General features: G+C 35.7%; 1 protein-coding gene across 3 annotated transcripts; it reads left to right on the top strand.

The window, feature by feature from the left end:
• The first annotated feature begins 1,634 nt into the window (after positions 1–1,634).
• LOC117921480 (beta-amyrin synthase 1-like) lies at positions 1,635–8,025 on the top strand. 3 transcript variants are annotated; one of them, XM_034839355.1, is made up of 19 exons: positions 1,635–1,737; positions 1,866–2,147; positions 4,056–4,241; positions 4,325–4,414; positions 4,503–4,700; positions 4,796–4,880; positions 5,120–5,286; positions 5,380–5,568; positions 5,649–5,762; positions 5,923–6,042; positions 6,141–6,263; positions 6,358–6,456; positions 6,558–6,614; positions 6,728–6,774; positions 6,859–7,002; positions 7,098–7,275; positions 7,359–7,439; positions 7,548–7,631; positions 7,735–8,025. In XM_034839355.1, exons 2-19 carry the CDS (start codon positions 1,947–1,949, stop codon positions 7,879–7,881), a joined length of 2,310 nt encoding a protein of 769 aa, XP_034695246.1. In that variant the 5' UTR covers positions 1,635–1,737; positions 1,866–1,946; the 3' UTR covers positions 7,882–8,025. The 3 variants fall into 3 exon arrangements, with proteins under 3 accessions (XP_034695246.1, XP_034695247.1, XP_034695248.1); XM_034839356.1 differs by having other exon boundaries at positions 1,660–1,790; XM_034839357.1 differs by lacking the exon at positions 1,635–1,737 and adding an exon at positions 1,775–1,790 and having other exon boundaries at positions 1,863–2,147.
• Positions 8,026–20,893: the final 12,868 nt, after the last annotated feature.

Here is a 20,893-nt window from a genome sequence, read left to right as displayed (position 1 = left end):
AATTTATCATAATTTATTATAATATTTTTAATTATTAGAGTGATGGAGTAAAATTTGGAAAGAAATGGATTTAATTACAATGTTGGTTGCCTACTTAGGCCAAATTGTATATTTTTAATTTTGTAGATTTTGTTATAAATGTTGTTGCTTGATTTATTCCAAATTTTAAAATTGAAAATAATAAATTAGCCAAGCTTCTTGATTTTCTTTAATTTTCCCCAAGAACTAAACAATCACATTCTAGCATATTTAATTTTTAGCCATTTGTTATAATGAAATTACTATTCCGTGTGCATAATGAGTGTGTTTATGATTTAAACCTAGGGATTAAACCAGTTGAATGAAATAGATTGAATGACAAGCTTGGTATAAAGTTGTGGGCTCCTTAAGATTCAATTTGATTTCTAAGATTCATATGATAAGCACTTTTGTTGAACTTGATAAACTCTATAAACTTAATGTAACATGTTTTTTATTTGAAAATTATTTGTATGTTTAAATAAGATATTATTAGTTTAATGCAGGAATGGGGAGAGGTGTTCAAGCTACTATTGTAAGAAGAAAATTTAGGGACTTGGATCAAGTTAGAGGCAGAGGGTTTTATTGAAGAACAAAGGAAGAGTTATTTCATTAGACTGTTTTGAAAACCAGATTGTTTGAAGATGCCATAATGAATTTGCAAATTTGAAGAATAAAAGAGAGAATTGTTTTTGGTTGTTTTTTTTTTTTTTTTTTTCTTATTCGAAGTTTTTGCAATCTTTATACACCTAAGTTTCTGCAAATTTTTGAATTGTTTAATAAAATTTATAAAGCACTTTTAAAAAGTTAAAAAATTACTTATAATACTTCTACTTTGAATAGAAATATTATCATATACATTCTTAGAATGAATTATTTGATCAAAAGCCTAATTATAGTAGGAAATTAGGAATAAGGAGGTCCCCAACTTTGAAAAAAAGATCCATGTTCACCCTAATTATAACTGATGGCAACAACACAAAAGGTCATTTATTTCTTTTTGTTTTTTTTTGGCTTTGATTGAGACTTTAGTTGGATGTGTAAGGGAAAAATTGGTAAAACGTGGCTTACTCATAACTACTAATATTCCTACACGTAATGTGGTAGTACAATCTAATTTAAATGCTATATACCTAATTGATGTGTCATGGACTGCGGAATATATTAGAATCCAATTTAATATAAATTGTACAAAAAATCAAATATTTCTTATCAAAGTTATGCTTTGGGAGTCTTGAGACAGTGTTTTGAAGAATAAAATCATCCATGAATTTTGAAAAAAAAGAATTTAATGTGTTTGATAGTAGAAAGTGACCTAAAATGATATGAGACCTAATGCATTTAATGGTCTAACCGTTTTTAAAAAAAAAAATACAAAAAATCAAATATTTCTTATCAAAGTTATGCTTTGGGAGTCTTGAGACAGTGTTTTGAAGAATAAAATCATCCATGAATTTTGAAAACAAAGAATTTAATGTGTTTGATAGTAGAAAGTGACCTAAAATGATATGAGACCTAATGCATTTAATGGTCTAACCGTTTTTAAAAATATATCAATTATAAAATACTTGAAAGTACAAAAAGGTTCACTCTACACTAATTTCCACAAACTGAAGTGGGTGAAAAAAGAATTAATAGAAGTGACAGGGGTTAGTGACCGACTTGGTGTTGTGCTTCTGTATGAATGAGTGATTCCCACCTGGAACTCAACATTCCAAGGTTCTGAAGTTTCGCTCTTCTCTGCCCACCCAGCACCTGTCTCTCTGTCTTTGGTCTGTATCATTTTAATTTTTTTCTATTGCGAAGAAAAGTTTGTTTTACCTTTATGGTGATTGGATGATCAGCAGGTGTTTTCGGAAGGGAGACACACATATTTGTAAACTTAGATATATATAGAGATATATCTCTTCAGTTTGGTGAGTTAGAAAATGTGGAGGCTCAAGGTTGCAGATGGAGGCAATGATCCCTACATCTACACCACCAACAACTTCGTGGGAAGACAGATATGGGAGTTTGATCCTGATTATGGAACCCCAGAAGAGCGAGCTGAGGTCGAAGCAGCTCGTGAGAACTTCTGGAAAAACCGATATCAGGCTAAGCCCAGCAGCGACCTCCTTTGGCGGATGCAGGTGATTTGATCCCCATCTATCTAAAGTCTTGATATCATCTGCGTCCTAGATTGCAGTTTTACACTGAATATACATGTCCTACATAGCTTTTCTTATTGTCATCTGATTATAGGTGATGATTTGCATGAAAAAATGAACCCAAGAAAGAGCAAGATATGGGGTCCTCTTTAGAATCTTGTTTTCACCTCCAAACAAATCAATTGGTCATTGTTCTTGCACAACTAATTTTCCTAAAAATTTAAATTTATAGGATTTGGACTCATAATATATGCGAGCTCATGTATATGTAGCACTCTCTCTATGCACTCTAACGCCCTCCCTCATGAATAGGGGCAAAGCCAAAAAAATGACTTTTAAAGGGAAAAAATAGAAGACGATACCACTTTGCTCCCTCATGTATATGTTAACTTTATTCATTTTTGCTCCCTAATATATATATATATATATATATATATATATATATATATATATATATATATATATTCTCATATTTTGCCCCCCTTCACTTCATTTCCTAGCTATACCGCTCCTCAGCATGTGTAGCCTCCTATTTTTGGCTTACACGTAGACTTTTTAATAAATTGGGAAAAGAACATGTTGGTGAACACTTGACCTCCATCAAATGAGGTGACCACATAAGAAGACCATATGAGGCTCCTAGCAAATGAGGCTATGATATCATAAAGGAGAAAAAAAAAAAGAAAAAGAAGATATATTAGGGATACTATAAGCGTGGTTTAAAATATCAATAAATATAGATATATTAGTACTTGGATTTTATGAATATATCGGAAATATTAGAGAAATATCGGTTGATAGTTTGACAGAAATATTGATGAAATGAAAATTATTCAAAATTCATGAAAATTATTCAAAATTCATGAAAATAATTGGAAAAACTCCAAAACATGATAAAATAAATAAAAATACACATGTAAAGTTATTTTGTAAGTGTAATTAACATATGTATGGTTAAGGAGAAAAATATCGGTGAACAAGGATATACGAGTCTTAATATATAATTTATTATTTAACTTATCAAATTAATTTTAATTTATAAAATATTATAACTTCATTATTTTTTTTTATATTTTAGTATTTTTTTTGAATAAATTTATATTTTTAATATTTTAAAATAAAAAGATTCAAAATTAAAAGGATAAATATAAAAAATTCAAAAGTAAAGTGATAGTAATTAATTTTTTAAAATAAGATTAATGAGATACATGATGATACATTTAATATTAAAATTATAATTTATTTAATTCAAATACATTTAATAATGTAAAATAAATGATGACGCATATATGATTTGTTTAATATATATATTTTTTATATTTAATTATCATATAAATGATATAAAAAAGTCTTGTTAAGAAAATTATAATGTTGGTTATTATACTTTTATAAACAATTAAATAAAATTTAAAGTAAAATAATTAGATTTTTTTAATAATAAACTTTAACATATTCAAAATTGAATATATATTAACAAAAGTGAGCTTGGCCCAGTGGTAGCCAAGTTTCAACCCAAACATTTCAGCTTGGGTTCAATTCCCTGTAAGCTCACGACATTTCAAACCATGACTACATGTAGGTGATTTTGGGTCTTGCCCTAGGTTGAGAGACCATCAACCAGATAGTTCAATAATGAGAGTGAGACCTATTGTATAATCTAGTTTTGATATTATGTTGAACAACCAATTTCCTAAAAAATTAAGTTTATAGGATTTGGATGCATTTTAACAATTGTTACACCTATCTTGACTCTAATAGTCCCATTTAGCTTGGAACAATTGTATGAATAGATGTTTACTATTGATGTTAATTTACCTTTTCTTTTCTTTTGAACTTGTTCTTCACTAACTCCTATTTCATTTGGCCAAAAAAAAAAAAAAAAACCTGCAGTTTTTTAGAGAGAACAATTTCAAACAAACAATACCACAGATGAAGGTTGGGGATGGTGAAGAAATTACATATGAGACAGCCACAATAGCACTGAGAAGGGGTGCGCATTTCTTTTCAGCCTTGCAGGCTAGTGATGGCCATTGGCCTGCAGAAAATTCTGGCCCATTGTATTTCCTTCCTCCCCTGGTGAGTCTACTCAACACCCTCTCACCCTCCTTAAAATCATGTATACATCCATTCTCAATGGAATAATTTCATGGAAAATGCAGGTCATGTGTCTATACATTACAGGGCATCTTGACACTGTATTCCCTGGAGAATATCGTAAAGAAATTCTTCGATACCTTTACTGTCATCAGGTATATATATTTTGAACCTAGTCATCATCCTAACCTCATAAATGGGTTTGGAGCTTCGAAGTATGAAAATGGCTTATGTACATTGCAGAATGAAGATGGTGGGTGGGGATTCCATATTGAGGGACACAGCACCATGTTTTGTACAACACTCAGCTACATTTGTATGCGTATCCTTGGAGAAGGGCCCGATGGTGGTAGAGAAAATGCTTGTGCAAGAGGGCGTAAATGGATCCTTGATCGTGGTGGAGTGACATCCATTCCTTCTTGGGGAAAGACTTGGCTTTCAGTATGGCCACTTGAAACACAAGTTCACATTCATCCTATACAATGCATTCTTGTGTGATGGACTAAATCTTATATGATATTGCTTCTTCCATGTAGATTTTTGGCTTGTTTGACTGGTCAGGAAGCAACCCAATGCCCCCAGAGTTTTGGCTCTTCCCTTCTCGTCTTCCCATGCATCCAGGTTTGTGCTGTAGTCATCTACTCAAGTGCTTGAATTTCACATCTACTTCTGCACTTAATGCATTTTACATTCTAGGGTCTACTTACATAAAACTTGGAATTGGTCACACGAACTCGAAATGTTTAAGCCAAAAGCTGGTTTATTAGCCTTAAGAAATGACATTCCCATGTCTACTTTGGTCTAGCTTTCATTTTCCTATCGTCGGTCGAGCTTCTTGTAATCTGAGTCCATAAATGCAGTAAAAATGTGGTGCTACTGTCGGTTGGTTTACATGCCCATGTCATACTTATATGGTAAACGATTCATTGGCCCAATCACGCCTCTTGTTCTAGAATTGAGAGAAGAGCTCTTCCTTCAACCTTATAATGAAATCAATTGGAAAAAAGTACGACATCTTTGTGCAAAGGTAAGTTTTGATTTTTTATGGAAACAATTTCTTTTTCCTATGAATATGCTACGCATGCATGAAACACACATTTAAAATTGTTTAATATTGCAGGAGGATCTCTACTACCCCCATCCCCTAATACAAGATCTAATGTGGGATAGTTTGTACATATGTACCGAGCCTCTTCTTACTCGTTGGCCCTTCAAAAAGTTGAGAAAGAAGGCTCTTGAAGTAACAATGAAACACATCCATTATGAAGATGAAAACAGTCGATACATTACCATTGGATGTGTGGAGAAGGTATTTTTTCTGTAATGGATAATGACTATTCAGACAATATGTCACTTCTTTGGGGTACTGATATCGCTTAAATTGAATAGGTATTGTGTATGCTCGCATGTTGGGTTGAAGATCCAAATGGGGATTATTTCAAGAAGCACCTTGCTAGGATCCCAGATTATATATGGGTTGCAGAAGATGGAATAAAGATGCAGGTCAGATGACAAGTTCAATCACTAATCTCCCAAACAGTTGTAGGAAAATTAGATAATATCTGTTGATCTTTTTCTTAAAATTTTTCAAGTATGCAAATGGTCTGAAGCTGCTTTTATCCTTTTCCTGCCTAATTGGTTTTGAAATTGTCGATTATTGCAGAGCTTTGGTAGTCAAGAGTGGGACACTAGTTTTGCCCTTCAAGCACTGCTAACTTGCAATATGACTGATGAACTTGGACCTGCACTCAAGAAAGGACATGAATTCATAAAGGAATCTCAGGTTTGATCTTGAATTCCATCGTTTATTTCTTTACTTCAACCAGAATCTACTTGGGTTTCTCATGGTCTATTTACTTCATACTGCCTGAAATCTTGAAGGTCAAGGACAATCCTTCTGGTGACTTTAAAAGCATGTACCGCCACATTTCCAAGGGATCGTGGACATTCTCAGATCAGGATCATGGTTGGCAAGTTTCTGATTGCACTGCAGAAGGTTTGAAGGTAACTCTTTTTGCTCAAACACTTCAATTGAGTCAGGGCTTGCAGATTAACTAAAGTTATTGGGTTTCTTACTGAAGTTCCCTCTCTGTTACAGTGTTGTCTCCTCTTTTCAATGATGACACCAGAAATTGTTGGTATAAAGATGGAACCTGAACGACTATTTGATTCTGTCAACGTCCTGCTTTCTCTACAGGTGAGAATCATCTTCCTTATGCCATTTCCATGGTTGTCCCCTTCACAAAATAGGTCATAACTTCTTAGTGGCAATAATTGCCATTTTTGAAACCACTGTAGAGTAAAAATGGTGGTTTAGCTGCCTGGGAGCCTGCAGGAGCTTCAAAATGGTTGGAGGTAAATTACTTCAACATGTTTAAGTAACTTTAATATTTCTGCATTGTCTCTCTCTCTTTCTCACTCTTTGTGTTCTTTGAATCTAAATCAATGCCAATCTCTTCTCTTTTCAGCTACTTAACCCCACTGAATTTTTTACAGACATTGTCATCGAGCATGAGTAAGATTCTTGATAACAGACCAGCTTTCTTTTCTAACTTTGATAGCTTTAACGTCCTTGGAGACTAACAGAACAGTGATGCAGGTATGTTGAATGCACTGCATCAGCCATTCAGGCTCTAGTTTTGTTTAAGAAGTTATACCCGGGACACAGGAAGAAGGAGATAGACAATTCAATCACAAATGCTGCTAAGTACATTGAAGACATGCAAATGCCTGATGGCTCATGGTATGTTTCTCAACTCCACTATTATTATTTCACTAGGGAAATCTTTTTTTATATATGCAGTGCAGATCCATTTAAACAAAGAAACATTTCACCAGGTATGGCAATTGGGGAGTATGTTTCACCTATGGCTCATGGTTTGCACTTGGGGGCCTAGTAGCTGCTGGCAAGACTTACCAAAACTGTCTTGCTATTGGTAGAGCTGTTGAGTTTCTACTCAAATCACAAAGAGATGATGGTGGTTGGGGAGAGAACTTTACTTCTTGCCCGGACAAGGTAATATTTACATGCCACCCACTGCTCTGTTTTCTGGTAGAAACATGGACAAAAACAAGTAATCCTTGTGCTTGGTGGTATAGAAATATACACCTCTTGAAGGAAACAGGTCAAATTTGGTACAAACCGGGTGGGCTCTGATGGGGCTACTTTCTTCTGGGCAGGTTAGTTTTTACAGTTCCATCATCAATAAGCTTACCTTGGTCTTCTACATTACTTTCACAATATGGCTTCCCCCCAAATATTTGAGTCTAACCTTTCTTTTCTAACAGGCGGAGAGAGACCCAACACCTCTTCACAGGGCTGCAAAGCTGTTGATTAATTCCCAAATGGAAGATGGTGACTTTCCCCAACAGGTAGCTCACTTGGTTTTGGGAAATGGAAAATGATGTTCTTTTGTAGCTGACTATATATACTGGGTGGTAGTCTAACCATTTAATCATCAATTATCTATGGCAGGAAATCACTGGAGCCTTCATGAAGAACTGCATGTTACACTACGCAACTTATAGGAATACTTTTCCATTGTGGGCTCTTGCACAGTATGTAAGTGGATGCCATTGCCTTAAGGCTGGTTGCATTGCCATGCCGTTGAAGCATCTGTAGGAGAAAAGCTCAAATAATGTTGAGTAACGTTGAGGCCTTTGAGTAATGTCAAGTAAATGAAAGGTTTATCTATGCCACAATTAAGTACTTTGAAGAATAGTTTGTGCAAGAGAATAAAACAATAGCAGACCCTTATTAAATGAACATCATTGTGCAGAATATATATACAAAAATGGGTAGAAAATGAAAGACAAGTCAACTACTTTTGCTTAAGTTTAGCTAATCAATTGAATCGTGCTGATACAAATGGAAATAATAAATCTTCTCCTATTTTATATGTTAAACAATAGTTGAATGATTATGCAAAAATAATCTAGCCATTGTTGGTTTAAGGGTATCGAAACAAAGGACTAGCAAAAAAGACACAACAAAAAACATAATGAATAGTACGAAAAACATATCGGCTGAAGTGTGACAAACACTGTCCTTGAAATAGATCCACCCTCCTTGATTACTACTCAAAAAGTGCTATTTGATAGCTTGTAATTAACTCTTTTAAACACTTTTGAGTAGTAGTTATTACCTTTTAACTCAATTAACATATTAAGGACCTTTGCAATCATTTCTAATCAAATTGTATAAGTTTTGGTGCTTTTGATAGTAATTTGATCACCAAAGCAATCCGAGATTGAGGAGAGTTCTTTGGAATCCATGGCAAAGCAACTGGAAGCTCATTAACATGAAGAACCAAAGCTTTGAAGCTTTAGAGTCCTTTGCCATAAGCAAATCATGAATGTAAGGAGGGAAAGCAAAGAGAGAAATCTAACATGAAGCATTCAAGAGGACAGCAACTGTCAGCCACTTTTGGAGTACTTTCTGGAGCTCAATTTATGCATACTATATGTCGTTTCGAAGCTTGGGAATTCAGCAATCCAATGCTTCAAACGGTGTGCGATTCAGAGTTGAAATGAAGGAGTTAGAGCCATTGGAAGCCGATCACACCAAGCTGAAGGCCAATTTCGCAGGCTGCGAAATCACAAGAGGATGGCTGCGAAATCAGCCTTTGGCTGCGAAATGGTGTCCTTCGGGTTGTGAAATTTCACAGCCATCTTGCACGGCTGCGAAATTCTCCTGAGTGCTTCCCGATATTTGCGACCGACATTTTTAGATTTTTTGCTTTAGATATTTGATGTCTAAATCCCCATTCTCTCATTGTAATCCACCTATCATAGGATTCCTTAGTCATTAAGCAAGAACAAAGGGTAAATAGCCTCATATATATTGTTTTGTAATTTTCATCACAGATATGTCGGAGAGCTTGTTCTTAGAGACAATTTTTGTATAGTTTTGAAAGAAAGTAAAATATAGAGCTTTGCTCTACCTTACCTACTCGTTTTGATTGTATTTATATTTTATTACTAGCCAAACAAGCTCTGAGGATGTTTCCTCAGAGAATGAGTGGCTAGGCTTTTAGTTCCTTGGAGCTAAGGTAGCCGGGTAAGGCCCCGAAAGCAAGAATTGGTAGTTTTGTTGTTTCAACTGTTAATGAAGAGAAAGTGTGACCCATTAATGATTTCTATGTTTTTAGTTAACTTAAAATGCCTTCAATTCACCTAGGCCAACACTTGGTAAGACAAGTGATCTCCGTCCATGGAGATGCACTAGTTTATCTCTTGCGAGCCTTTGGGAGGTGACTTTAAGGTAGGATTTTCTAGAATTGCCAACACTTGGTAAGCTTTTGGACTCTAAGGAGACATCCATTAGTTATCTCTTACGAGCTTGAGAAGGGAAGTCCAAGGTTAATGATCACCTTGAATAGCAAATTCTAGGTGAGAGGCACGAGCCATTGCAAGTTGCATCAGTGAGAGGGAATTAGTGCTGAATCCATTAAAGGGAAACATCTGTACAACACTGGTTAGAGAATTAACTATATGTTAATTCTCTAATGCGAGGAAAATATTCAAGTGACCGGAGCTTTGTTTTTTGCATGGAAAGCCTTCCTAGTGATCCTAAAACTCCAAGGAACGCTTTTCTTCATAAGTAATTCCCATTGCTTACTTTTTAGTTAGCTTAAAACAAATCCTTTTTCAACCAAAGTTTATGTTTTCTTCTTAAGCTAACCTTGAAATGAAAAAGCAACAATTCAACTTTGAATTGGTATCAGTTGTAAGTTGAAAACCTTTCCTAGTGAACGATCCTAGAGCCACTATGCTATATTAGCTAAAGCTATCTTAGTGCATGGTGATATAGGTTATAAATTTTGTTGATTACTCCCGTTTGAGGACCAAACTCATGATACACCAATTGGGAACGAATCACTCCTCGAAGACAAACTCGGTGCACTTGGGTACCAGTGGTCTACCTCTAGGATTCAACAACCAGATCTCGCCTTGGGTGCACTCTGTAAGTGAGACGTGTACAACTCAGGTTCTAAAAAAATTCCTCTAGATGGATGTATGAAAGGCTCTCTGAAAACTCTCTTAAAAATTGGTATTAAGAGAGTGAAAGGTGACCTGCTTTTATAGGCCACTAACACAGTCCCATTGGGACTCTACTTGTAATCAAAACATGACTCAAAGTGGAACGGGATTCTACTTATAAGTGGAACGAGACTCCACTAGCACAATCGCAATAGGACTCTTCCCAAAAATATAAGACTAATAGAATAAAATAAAATAAAATAAAAAATTTATTTTGAATTTTTGTAAAAAATTAGTCAAGATTGCGCGCACGTAGGATGCGTGTGCTAACGCGATGCGCATTAAGAAATTCTGACCCAACCAGCCTGAAGCCTCACTAAAATGGGCTTGGGCCCCATGGGCACGCGGGGCTCTCCCACACCTCTTTACAAACCCATTAGACTAAGGAAAGTGGGCTAGTTAATAAACCCACTAAAGATGTTCCTCTTTTTCCTATTTGGGACAAGCAAAAAAAAAAAAAAAAAACACTTTTCACATTTACACTCTTCCTACAACCATTGACTCCTTGAATGAATATTCTGGTAGAGGGAAGATCCTTTGGAATAGCTTTGTTGTGGACCTACATTTTTTATGTGCGTCCTCACTTGATGATGACTCGTTTTTTAGTGAAAAACTGACTTTTTAAAAAGGTGGAGTCACCACTTATTTTATTTTTTTAAAAAATGGAAAACAAAATAAGAAATAAAGCCCTAAGAGTGACTCTTTATTTGAAAAAACGTGTCTTTGAAAACCCAAGTTTAAGTCCAAGAGCCAGGTTACCTATTGGGAATGTATCATACGATAACACCCTTCTAAGACCTAAATAAAGGTTTCTACTAATGAGTTGAGACAACTATGACAATTGATTTATAAATTTGTGGATACCAAAGAAATAAGTAATACACAATCAAGATAATGGTGAAATCATAATTTGCATTACTCAAATGAACCATGCATTAAAAAAAAAAGGAAAAATAATATAACCATACACCAACTAAAAAAAAAATGAGATTTTAGAACTTTACTTTTTTCTTTTTAATTTTGGTGTAAAATGGGAAAAAAATATTGTCTATTTATGCACTCCAATAGAGCTTTCAAATTTGTTCCACAATTACCTTCAAAAGTAAAGAATAAAATACACACCAATTTAATATCACATGTTAACAAGTACATGTGTCATTTATTTTTATTATTTTTCTCATATCAATATATCTCCCTTACCACTTGCCACGTTTCCACTTTTTTCTTCTCCTGCCACCATAATCCATTGCCAACTATTATAGTTTTTATTATTATTTTTCTTTTTTTCCTTTATATTCTTTTTAATATGCTTGTGCATTTTCTCATAAAACTTCTTTAATTTAATTTATTTTTACTCTCTAATTTGCCTATATTTATTGATTTTAATTATTAGTTTTTGACATATTAAACTTAAAATGATAATATATAATAAATAATTAATATAACAAATTAAATAAAAACAAAATATATAATGGACAAAAATGAAAATATTATCCCACAAATAATAATGATTTTAAATATTAATTATAATAATACATTTTATAAATTAAGGTTTAAATTTAAAAATTCCATTTTATTATTTAGAAGTTTAGGATATAAGATTTTTTATATTAATACTAAACAAAAGATTTATTTATATTGTAAATTCTATCACATATAAAAGTAAAAATATCATTGTAATATTATTTTATTATTTACATTATTTTTCTTTTAATTTTCATTTTAAATTTATCATATCAAAATCACAATAAGTGATGATGCTTTTATCATTTTTCTTGTGATTTTAAATTGATTGTGGATCTAACTTTTTTTTGGTTAAAATCTTTAATTTTTAATTAAAATAAAATATAAAATAAAATATATTTTTCATAAAAAATTGTATTTAATCCTTTACATTAATTTCATAAAAAATAGGTACATCCTTAAACAAAAAAAAAGAAGGTAAATTAATGCTTAGGAGAACCAAAAACACTATCATACTTATCATGGTATATATATTCTTTTGGGACCCTCGATAAGTAATTGAAGGTCTTTGCCCACCCCAAAAAGAACTTTGGGATCCTAGGTATATCCATTCTTAGAGGAACCAAGACCCCTATTTTCATTTTCATGGTTCATATATTCCTTTGGGGACCCTTGAGAAGGAATTAGAGGTTATTCCCCACCCTAAAACGGACATTGGGACCCAAGGTACATCCTAAAGACAATTTGATACATCATTTACAAAATTTGGTACATATTTCATAAAATTTGGCACATCCTTAAAACAATTTTGTACATCCAATTCATGAGCTACGAGGACCTCTATATTATTACCCATGGTTCATTTATTTCTTTAGGGATCTTTAGGAAGTAATTAGAGGTCGTTCCCTACTCCGAAATGAACTTTGGAACCCTAGGTAAATCCTTAAGGAAATTTGGTACATCGTTGAGAAATTTTGGTACATCTAATCCTTGGGCTATCGAGACCCCTATCTATTTTCCCATGGTCCATATTATCCTTTGAGGACCCTTAGGTAGTGATTGAAGGTCATTCCCCACATCAGAATGAACTTTGGCACTCTTGGTACATCCTTTACAAAATTTGGTACATTTTAAAAAATATTTGGTACATACTTGAGCTATTGAAACCTCTATCTTATTACCCATGGCCCGTTCATTCCTTTAGGGATCTTTGGGAAGTGATTGGAGATCGTTCCCTACTCTGAAATGGACTTTGGAACCCTAGGTGCATCATTGAGAAAATTTGATACATCCAATCCTTGAGCTAACGAGACACTTATCTCCATTTCCATAGTCCATTTCTTCTTTTGAAGACCCTTGGAAAGTTATTGAAGGTTGTTCCCCACCTCATAACGGACTTTGGCAACATTGGTACATCCATTATAAAATTTGGTACATCATTTACAAAATTTGGCACATCATTCACAAAATTTGGTACATTCTTCATAATGTACCAAATTTTGTGAAGGATGTACCAAGGGTTCCAAAGTGCATTCCGAGGTGGGGATTGGATCCCAATCACTTCCTTATGGGTTCCAAAATGAAATCATGTACCATCCATGTTTAGATGGGGGACCTGAAAGCAATACGATCGAATATACCAAATTTAATGAATGATCTACCAAATTTTGTGAAGGATGTACCAAATTTTGTGAAAGACGTACTACACGTTCCAAAGTACGTTCTAAGGTAGGGATCAGCCCCCAATCACTTCCTTATGGGTTCCAAAATGAAATCATGGACCATCCATGTTCAGATGGGGGTCCTAGAAACAATAGGATCGGATGTACCAAATTTAATGAAGGATGTACCAAATTTTGTGAAGGATGTACCAAGGGTTCCAAACTGCGTTCCGAGGTGGGAATCAGCCCCCAATCACTTTCTTATGGGTTCCAAAATGATATCATGGACCATCCATGTTCAGATGGAGAACCTAGAAGCAATAGGATCAGATGTACGAAATTTAATGAAGAATGTATCAAATTTTGTGAAGGATGTACCAAATTTTGTGAAGGATGTACCAAGGGTTCCAAAATGAAATCATGGAACATCCATGTTCAGATGGGGTCCCATAAGCAATAGGATCAGATGTACTAAATTTAATAAAGGATGTACCAAATTTTATGAAGGATGTACCAAATTTTGTGAAGGATGTACCAAGGGTTCCAAAGTGCGTTCCGAGGTGGGGATCGGTCCCCAATCACTTCCTTATGGGTTCCAAAATGAAATCATGGACTATCCATTTTCAGATGAGGGTCCCGGAAGCAATAGGATCGAATGTACCAAATTTAATGAAGGATGTACCAAATTTTGTGAAGAATGTATCAAATTTTGTGAATGATGTACCAAAGGTTCCAAAGTGCGTTCTGAGGTGGGGATCGACCCCCAATCACTTCTGTATGGGTTTCAAAATGAAATCATGGACCATCTATGTTCAGATGGGGGACCCGAAAATAATAGCATCGAATGTACCAAATTTAATAAAGGATGTACCAAATTTTGTGAAGGATATGCCAAGCGTTCCAAAGTGCATTCCGAGATGGGGATCAACCCCCAATCACTTCCTTATGAGTTTCAAAATGAAATCATGGACCATCCATGTTCAAATGGGGGTCCCAGAAAGAATAAGATCAGATGTACCGAATTTAATAAAGAATGTACCAAATTTTTTGAAGGATGTACTGAGGGTTCCAAAGTGAGTTCTAAGGTGGGGATCGGCCCCCAATCACTTTCTTATGGGTTCCAAAATGAAATCATGGACTATCCATGTTCAAATGGGAGACCTGGAAGCAATAGGATCAGATGTACCAAATTTAATGAAGGATGTACCAAATTTTGTGAAGGATGTACCAAGGGTTCCAAACTACATTCCGAGGTGGGGATCGGCCCCCAATCATTTCCTTATGGGTTCCAAAATGAAATCATGGACCATCCATGTTCAGATGGGGACCTGAAAGCAATATGATCGGATGTACCAAATTTAATGAAGGATGTACCTAATTTTGTGAAAGATGTACCAAATTTTATGAAGGATGTACCAAGGGTTCCAAATTACGTTCCGAGGTGGGGATTGACCCCCAATCACTTCTTTATGGGTTCCAAAATGAAATCATGGACCATCCATGTTCAGATGGGGGACCCGAAAGCAATAGGATCGGATGTATCAAATTTAATGAAAGATGTACCAAGGGTTCCAAACTACGTTCTGAGGTGGGGATCGACCCCTAACCACTTCTTGATGGGTTCCAAAATGAAATCATGGACCATCTATGTTCAGATGGGGGTCCTGGAAGCAATAGGATTAGATGTACCAATTTACTGAAGGATGTACCAAAGGTTCCAAAGTGCGTTTCGAGGTGGGGATCGACCCCCAATCACTTCCTTATAGGTTCCAAAATGAAATCATGGGCCATCCATGTTCAGATGAGGGACCTGGAAACAATAGGATCGGATGTACCAAATTTAATGAAGGATGTACCATATGCAGTATGCAAACTAGGGGCACACTCTTGATTTTACAGGCATGCGTATTGTTGAAACCATTATATTTGTAGGCTATGTGCACTAGTCAAACTAAGAGCACAACCTTCATGGAAGACGCATGAATGTGGGTGAAAAACTTATTTTTGTTAAGCTATGTGCAATAGGAAAAAAATAAGCATGACTCTCTGTTAGAGGTATGCCTTTAGGATGACTAGCTTTGAGGTGTGGGTTGGGCAGTAAGGCAAGAGGCATGCTGATAGCTTGAAAGGTTGGTCTTTGACATTTATATGAAATAAGCAGTGGAAATGATTCCTTGTTGATTTAAAATCATAGATTTTTTGAAAGATTTTTTTAAAAATATTTATCATTTTTTAAAATTTTAATTGTTCATTTTTTAATTTTATTTTATTTTAAATCTATATTTTCATTTTATTTTATATTATCTTTTTATTTTTAATTACTTTTTTTATTTAGCTCATTATAGGAAACTAGCTAGTATATTTTGTTTCATTCACATAAATTTCAATTTGCATTATTAAATGGTACCAGTTAAATCTTTGTCCCCAAAATTTGGTACATCTAATCCTTGATCTACCAGGACCCCTATTTTATTACCCATGGTTTGTAAATTCCTTTAAGGATCTTTGGAAAGTGATTGGAGGTTGTTCCTTACTCTGAAACAAACTTTGAAACCCTAGGTACATTCTTAAGAAAATTTGATACATCCAATACTTGAGCTAACAGGACACCTAACTTCCTTCCCATGGTTCATTTATTTCTTTAGACAACATTAGAAAGTGATTGGAGGTTGTTCCCTTCTTCGGAACAAACTTTGGCCCCTTTGGTACATTATTTACAAAATCTAGTACATCATTAAAAAAAATTATGTACATCCAATCCTTGAGCTATCAAAACCTCTATCTTATTACTCATGGTTTGTTTATTCCTTTAGGGATCTTTGAGAAGTGATTGGAAATCGTTTCCTAATTCGAAATAGACTTTGGAACCCTAGGTACATTTTTAGACCCTCCATTTTATCCTTTTAGCACATGTCCTTAAGTTCATTTCCAGTGCTCCACAATAGTTCCTTGGTGGCCCAGTGTTTCTCATATTGCTTACCTTTTTTCTGAGCCACTTTGGGGACTTTGGTTGAAGGGTTTATTCGGCTCCACATTATGACCTTGGCTGCCCATCAAGGTTAGATTAGATTTCACTTAGGTGTACTTCAGGTTAGACTTAGTTAGGCCCACCTAGTCTCACCCTAGGCCTGTATAGGCATATCCCGACCCATTAGGCACCAAGTTAGACACTTTTAGACTCACTTTTTATATGACTTGCATGATTCACATAGTCGCATGACTTCCATATCCCGAATAGGATTGACCATTCTATTTTATTTTATTTTATTATTTTGTTTTACTTTATTTATTTATTTTATTTTACTTTATTCTTTTATATGTTGCAAGATTGCTAACTCTTTTTTGGTTTTATTCTTTTTATTTTCGCTTTTTATTGTTTGACAAGAGAATTGGGAGTTGCTGATCAACTCTCACTAAGCACGTGTACTCAAAGAAGGTAAGAAAAATATTTTTGGAGGGAAAAGAGGATTAATATGGCTGCATACATATGGAAAGAGGAGATCCCACATAGAAAGGGAGAAACATTCTGATTTTCGAAAAGGAAGGGAAATAAAAGAAAGGAAAGTGGATTTCCTTCACAGATTGAGTTTTTGGGAAGCTGATACAAATATGAAAAAATAAGGATTCTGGAAAAAAAGGTGGGGGAACGAACGAGTGAGAAAAAAAATGGGGGAAAAAGAAAAAAGAGGATTCACGAAGTTTTTTTTTTCTTTTTGGGGAGATTTTGGGGGAAAAGCACAAAGGAGCAAGAAATGAGCAATTGCAGCCGAGTTTGTCCAGGTATGTTTCTTGTTACTCGTGGAATTCTTACCCATATTCGATTTCTCCATATGTTTGTTTTTGAATATTTAATATACTGTTGATTGGTGTGGACGGAAATGGCCATGAATTGTTTTGTTGATATTGGTTGCTTGCTTGTTTGCCCCGAATCTATTTGTGATCTTCCCCACTAGCCTGAGCCCATTGAAAGATCATGAGATGTGGCTTTATCTGATTTCTATCTCACATATTTGTTCTCTCCTTATTTTCTCTGTTCTCCACTACACTTGTTTTTGCTTTTTCTCCTACCCGTCATATGGCCGTCAGCTCTTCATATGGGGGTGACTCCAAGGTTTGGGCATGCAGTCATGAGATTCGGCAAAGGTATCAAACACTTCAAAATTCTGGCTGGACATGTCACGTTGTTGGTTCATATAAAAGAAAGCCGATGATAGTTGCCACGTTTTCTGCTGATGCTTTTGTTCTGGCCATTGCTGTAGAAACTGTTATCATAATATGGGGTCTAGAGAAGATTGTCCAAGTGGCTTGTCGGCTGCTTATGCACTTGCTAAGCTTGGTTACAGTAATGTAAATTTGTGGGTTGATGTGGGGGTTAGAGATGATCATTTCGGAGTATGTACACTGAGGGGAGGTCGAGGAGCATGGGAGATGTTTAAAGAAATTCCAATGAGAAGGAATGTAGTTTTCCAGTCTGCAATGATAAACGTGTACAGGAAACAGGGAACAAATATGAGTTCATTTGTCTCTGAACAGAACGAAGAATGTGCTGATGAGAAATCAGAAAGAAAACAGGTTGTTGGTCATTGTTTTGGTGGATCACTTCCTCGTGAAGAGTCACCCGCAACTGCCATTCATGAACCTGAAAGGGGAGTGGAGTCCAATGAGTGTAAAAAAGAGGGAGTTGAAGTGGACGGGACAAAAGAGCGACAGACATCCACTGCTAATACATCATTTTCCGTTGTAGGTTCAGATATGGCTGTAAAGTTAGACTTTGATTTGAATGAGGGGTTCCCTTTTGATGATGGGAGTCAACAAGAGCTTGTTAAGTCATCGGCTCCAGGATATTCATCTGCTGTTCATGTGCCCTGCCCCATTCCTGTGCCTATTTCTGCTGTGTCAGAGAGCTTCCCTGCTTCTATTTCTGTGGCTGCTGTAGTGAAAGGGTCATTTGTTTCTCCTGAAAGCCTATTGAGAACTAAGGGCAAGCTTGGATGGAAAGGATCAATGACTACCAACGCTTTGTGGCCTGCTAAACCTAGAAAGGTTCTAGAGATGCCACTCAATACAACTTATGTGCCTCTCATAGATAATCCCGTTAGCAAACAAGGTAGCGCAGGAGGACTTGATCTTGATTTAAACAAAGTTGATGAAAGCCCTGATATTGGGTTGTTTTCTGTGAGCAACAGTTGTAGATCAGATGCTCCACCATTGCCTAATAGGTCATCATTATCTGGTGGGTTTTCCAATGGTGAAGAGATAGCAAGAAGTACGAGGGCACATTTAAAGTTTTTTTTCACTAATAACAGGCCTGATTCTGTAGGATGGTTCTGATACAAGAGGATCTTGCTTGTGTAGCTTCAATCTTCTTACATCAGATGGCTTCCTTCATAATATTGAGATCAGTCAAGATCCAGTCGTCTCCATTCCATCTTTTTGCACCTCGAGTAATGGCCTGACCTTAAAGAAGCAGTTCCCACAACGTGTTTTTTGCTTGGACTACCATGTAAAATTTTCTTTGCTTATCGTGGTTGGTAGCTCCAGTAGCATATCAATCATCTCTAGTGGCACCACTGGATCCCATCATCTTTTTCTTTGGCATAGAAGTAGTAGCTTAGATCTGAAACCAGTGTGCTCTACTCAGGTTGAAGGCTTATATTCCAAACCAAAAGGTTATATCGGTCAGATAACATCCTCAAAGGTGTTAATCTCACTGCATGGGAAATTCGTGGCTACTCTAGATTTGACAGAATGCCTGGATATTTTTAAGCTGGATGGAGAATGTTGTTCCCTTTCAAGTTTTGCTTATGGAATGAGAAATGGCTCACAAGAGACAGACAGTTTGTCAAATGAAGTACGAAAATTCTTAAATGGTATTGTGGATTTCACTTGGTGGTCTGACCATACCCTTGTACTAGCCAATGCAAGAGGAGTGGCATAGTGATCATGCTTGACATTCTTGGTGGTATAAAACTTCTGGGAAATGATCTTGTATATTCTATGCCCGTTTCAGAAAGAGTACAACAGTTCCAAAGACAATCTTTTCTCTTAGAGAGCACTTCATCCGATGAGAAAAACAATATATCTACTCATGGTGAAACAGATGATTCGCATTATATAGAGCTGGTTACTGAAGATAGACTTAATCAGACTGATTTCCTAGATTACAATGGAGCTTGATATCATTTTCAGAGAGATCCATTCCTAAAATGTATAATTAGGAGTTGAACTTGGTGTAAGTGAAAGAAAGCAAGTGGCTTGTCAAATGATTCCAAAACCATCTTAGGAACTAGCTCTCAAAGGCCAATTGGCGCCAACAATCCGAGCGACTCTCTGTTCCTCTTTGCAATCTTCTCTCTGTGTAGGAAATGGGAACCAAAAATCAATGTAAGCAGAATAACCACTCATCTGATAATAGCGATGCAGTGAAGGCTCTAAATGATGAAAGTGGCGACTTTGACTTTTCCAAAACTAATTTTCACCAAATAAAGACGAGTCTCGCCGATTGAGTGGGGACGCACATGAAAAATGTGGGACCACAACATTCTTGAGAAAATTTGATACATTCAATCATTGAGCTAACGGGACACCTATCTCCCTTTTCATGGTTCATTTCTTTCTTTGAAGTCCATCGGGAAGTGATTGGAGGTCGTTCCCCACCTCATAATGGACTTTGGTAACCTTGGTACATCCTTTACAAAATTTGGTACATCCTTCACAAAATTTGGTACATCCTTAAAAAAATTTGGTACATCCAATCCTTGAGCTACCGGGACCCCCTATCTTATTATCCATGGTCCGTTCATTTCTTTAGGGATCTTTGGAAAGTGATTGGAGGTCATTTCCTACTTTGAAACAAACTTTGGAACCCTAGGTTTCGATAGCTCAAGGATTGGATGTACCAACTTTTTTAAAGAATATACCTAATTTAGTGAAGGATGTACCAAATTTTGTAAATGATGTACCAAATGGTCCAAAGTCCATTTCGAAGTGGGGAATGACCTCCAATCACTTCTTAAGGTTGTCCAAAGGAATAAATGGACCATGGAAAGGAAGATAGGTGTTCTGTTAGCTCAAGGATTGGAGGTATCAAATTTTCTTAAGGATATACCTAGGGTTCCAAAGTCTGTTTCAAAATAGGGAACAACCTCCAATCACTTTCCTAAGATTCTTAAAAAAATGAACGAACCATGGTTAATAAGATAGGGGTCCCAATAGCTCAAGGATTAGATGTACCAATTTTTTTTTAAGGATGTACCAAATTTTGTAAATGACGTACCAAGGTTGCCAAAGTCCATTCCGAGGTGGGGAACAACCTCCAATCACTTCCCAAGGTCTCCAAAGGAAGAAATGGACCATGGGAAGAGAGATAGGTGTCCTGTTAGCTCAAGGATTGGATGTATCAAATTTTCTCAAAGATGCACCTAGGGTTCCAAAGTCTGTTTGGGAGTAGGGAACAACCTCCAATCA

Source organism: Vitis riparia, chromosome 9, assembly GCF_004353265.1.
Source record: "Vitis riparia cultivar Riparia Gloire de Montpellier isolate 1030 chromosome 9, EGFV_Vit.rip_1.0, whole genome shotgun sequence".
Taxonomy (NCBI): domain Eukaryota; kingdom Viridiplantae; phylum Streptophyta; class Magnoliopsida; order Vitales; family Vitaceae; genus Vitis; species Vitis riparia.
Note: the sequence above shows the minus strand (reverse complement) of the source record. Positions and strands in the feature narration are given on the sequence as shown.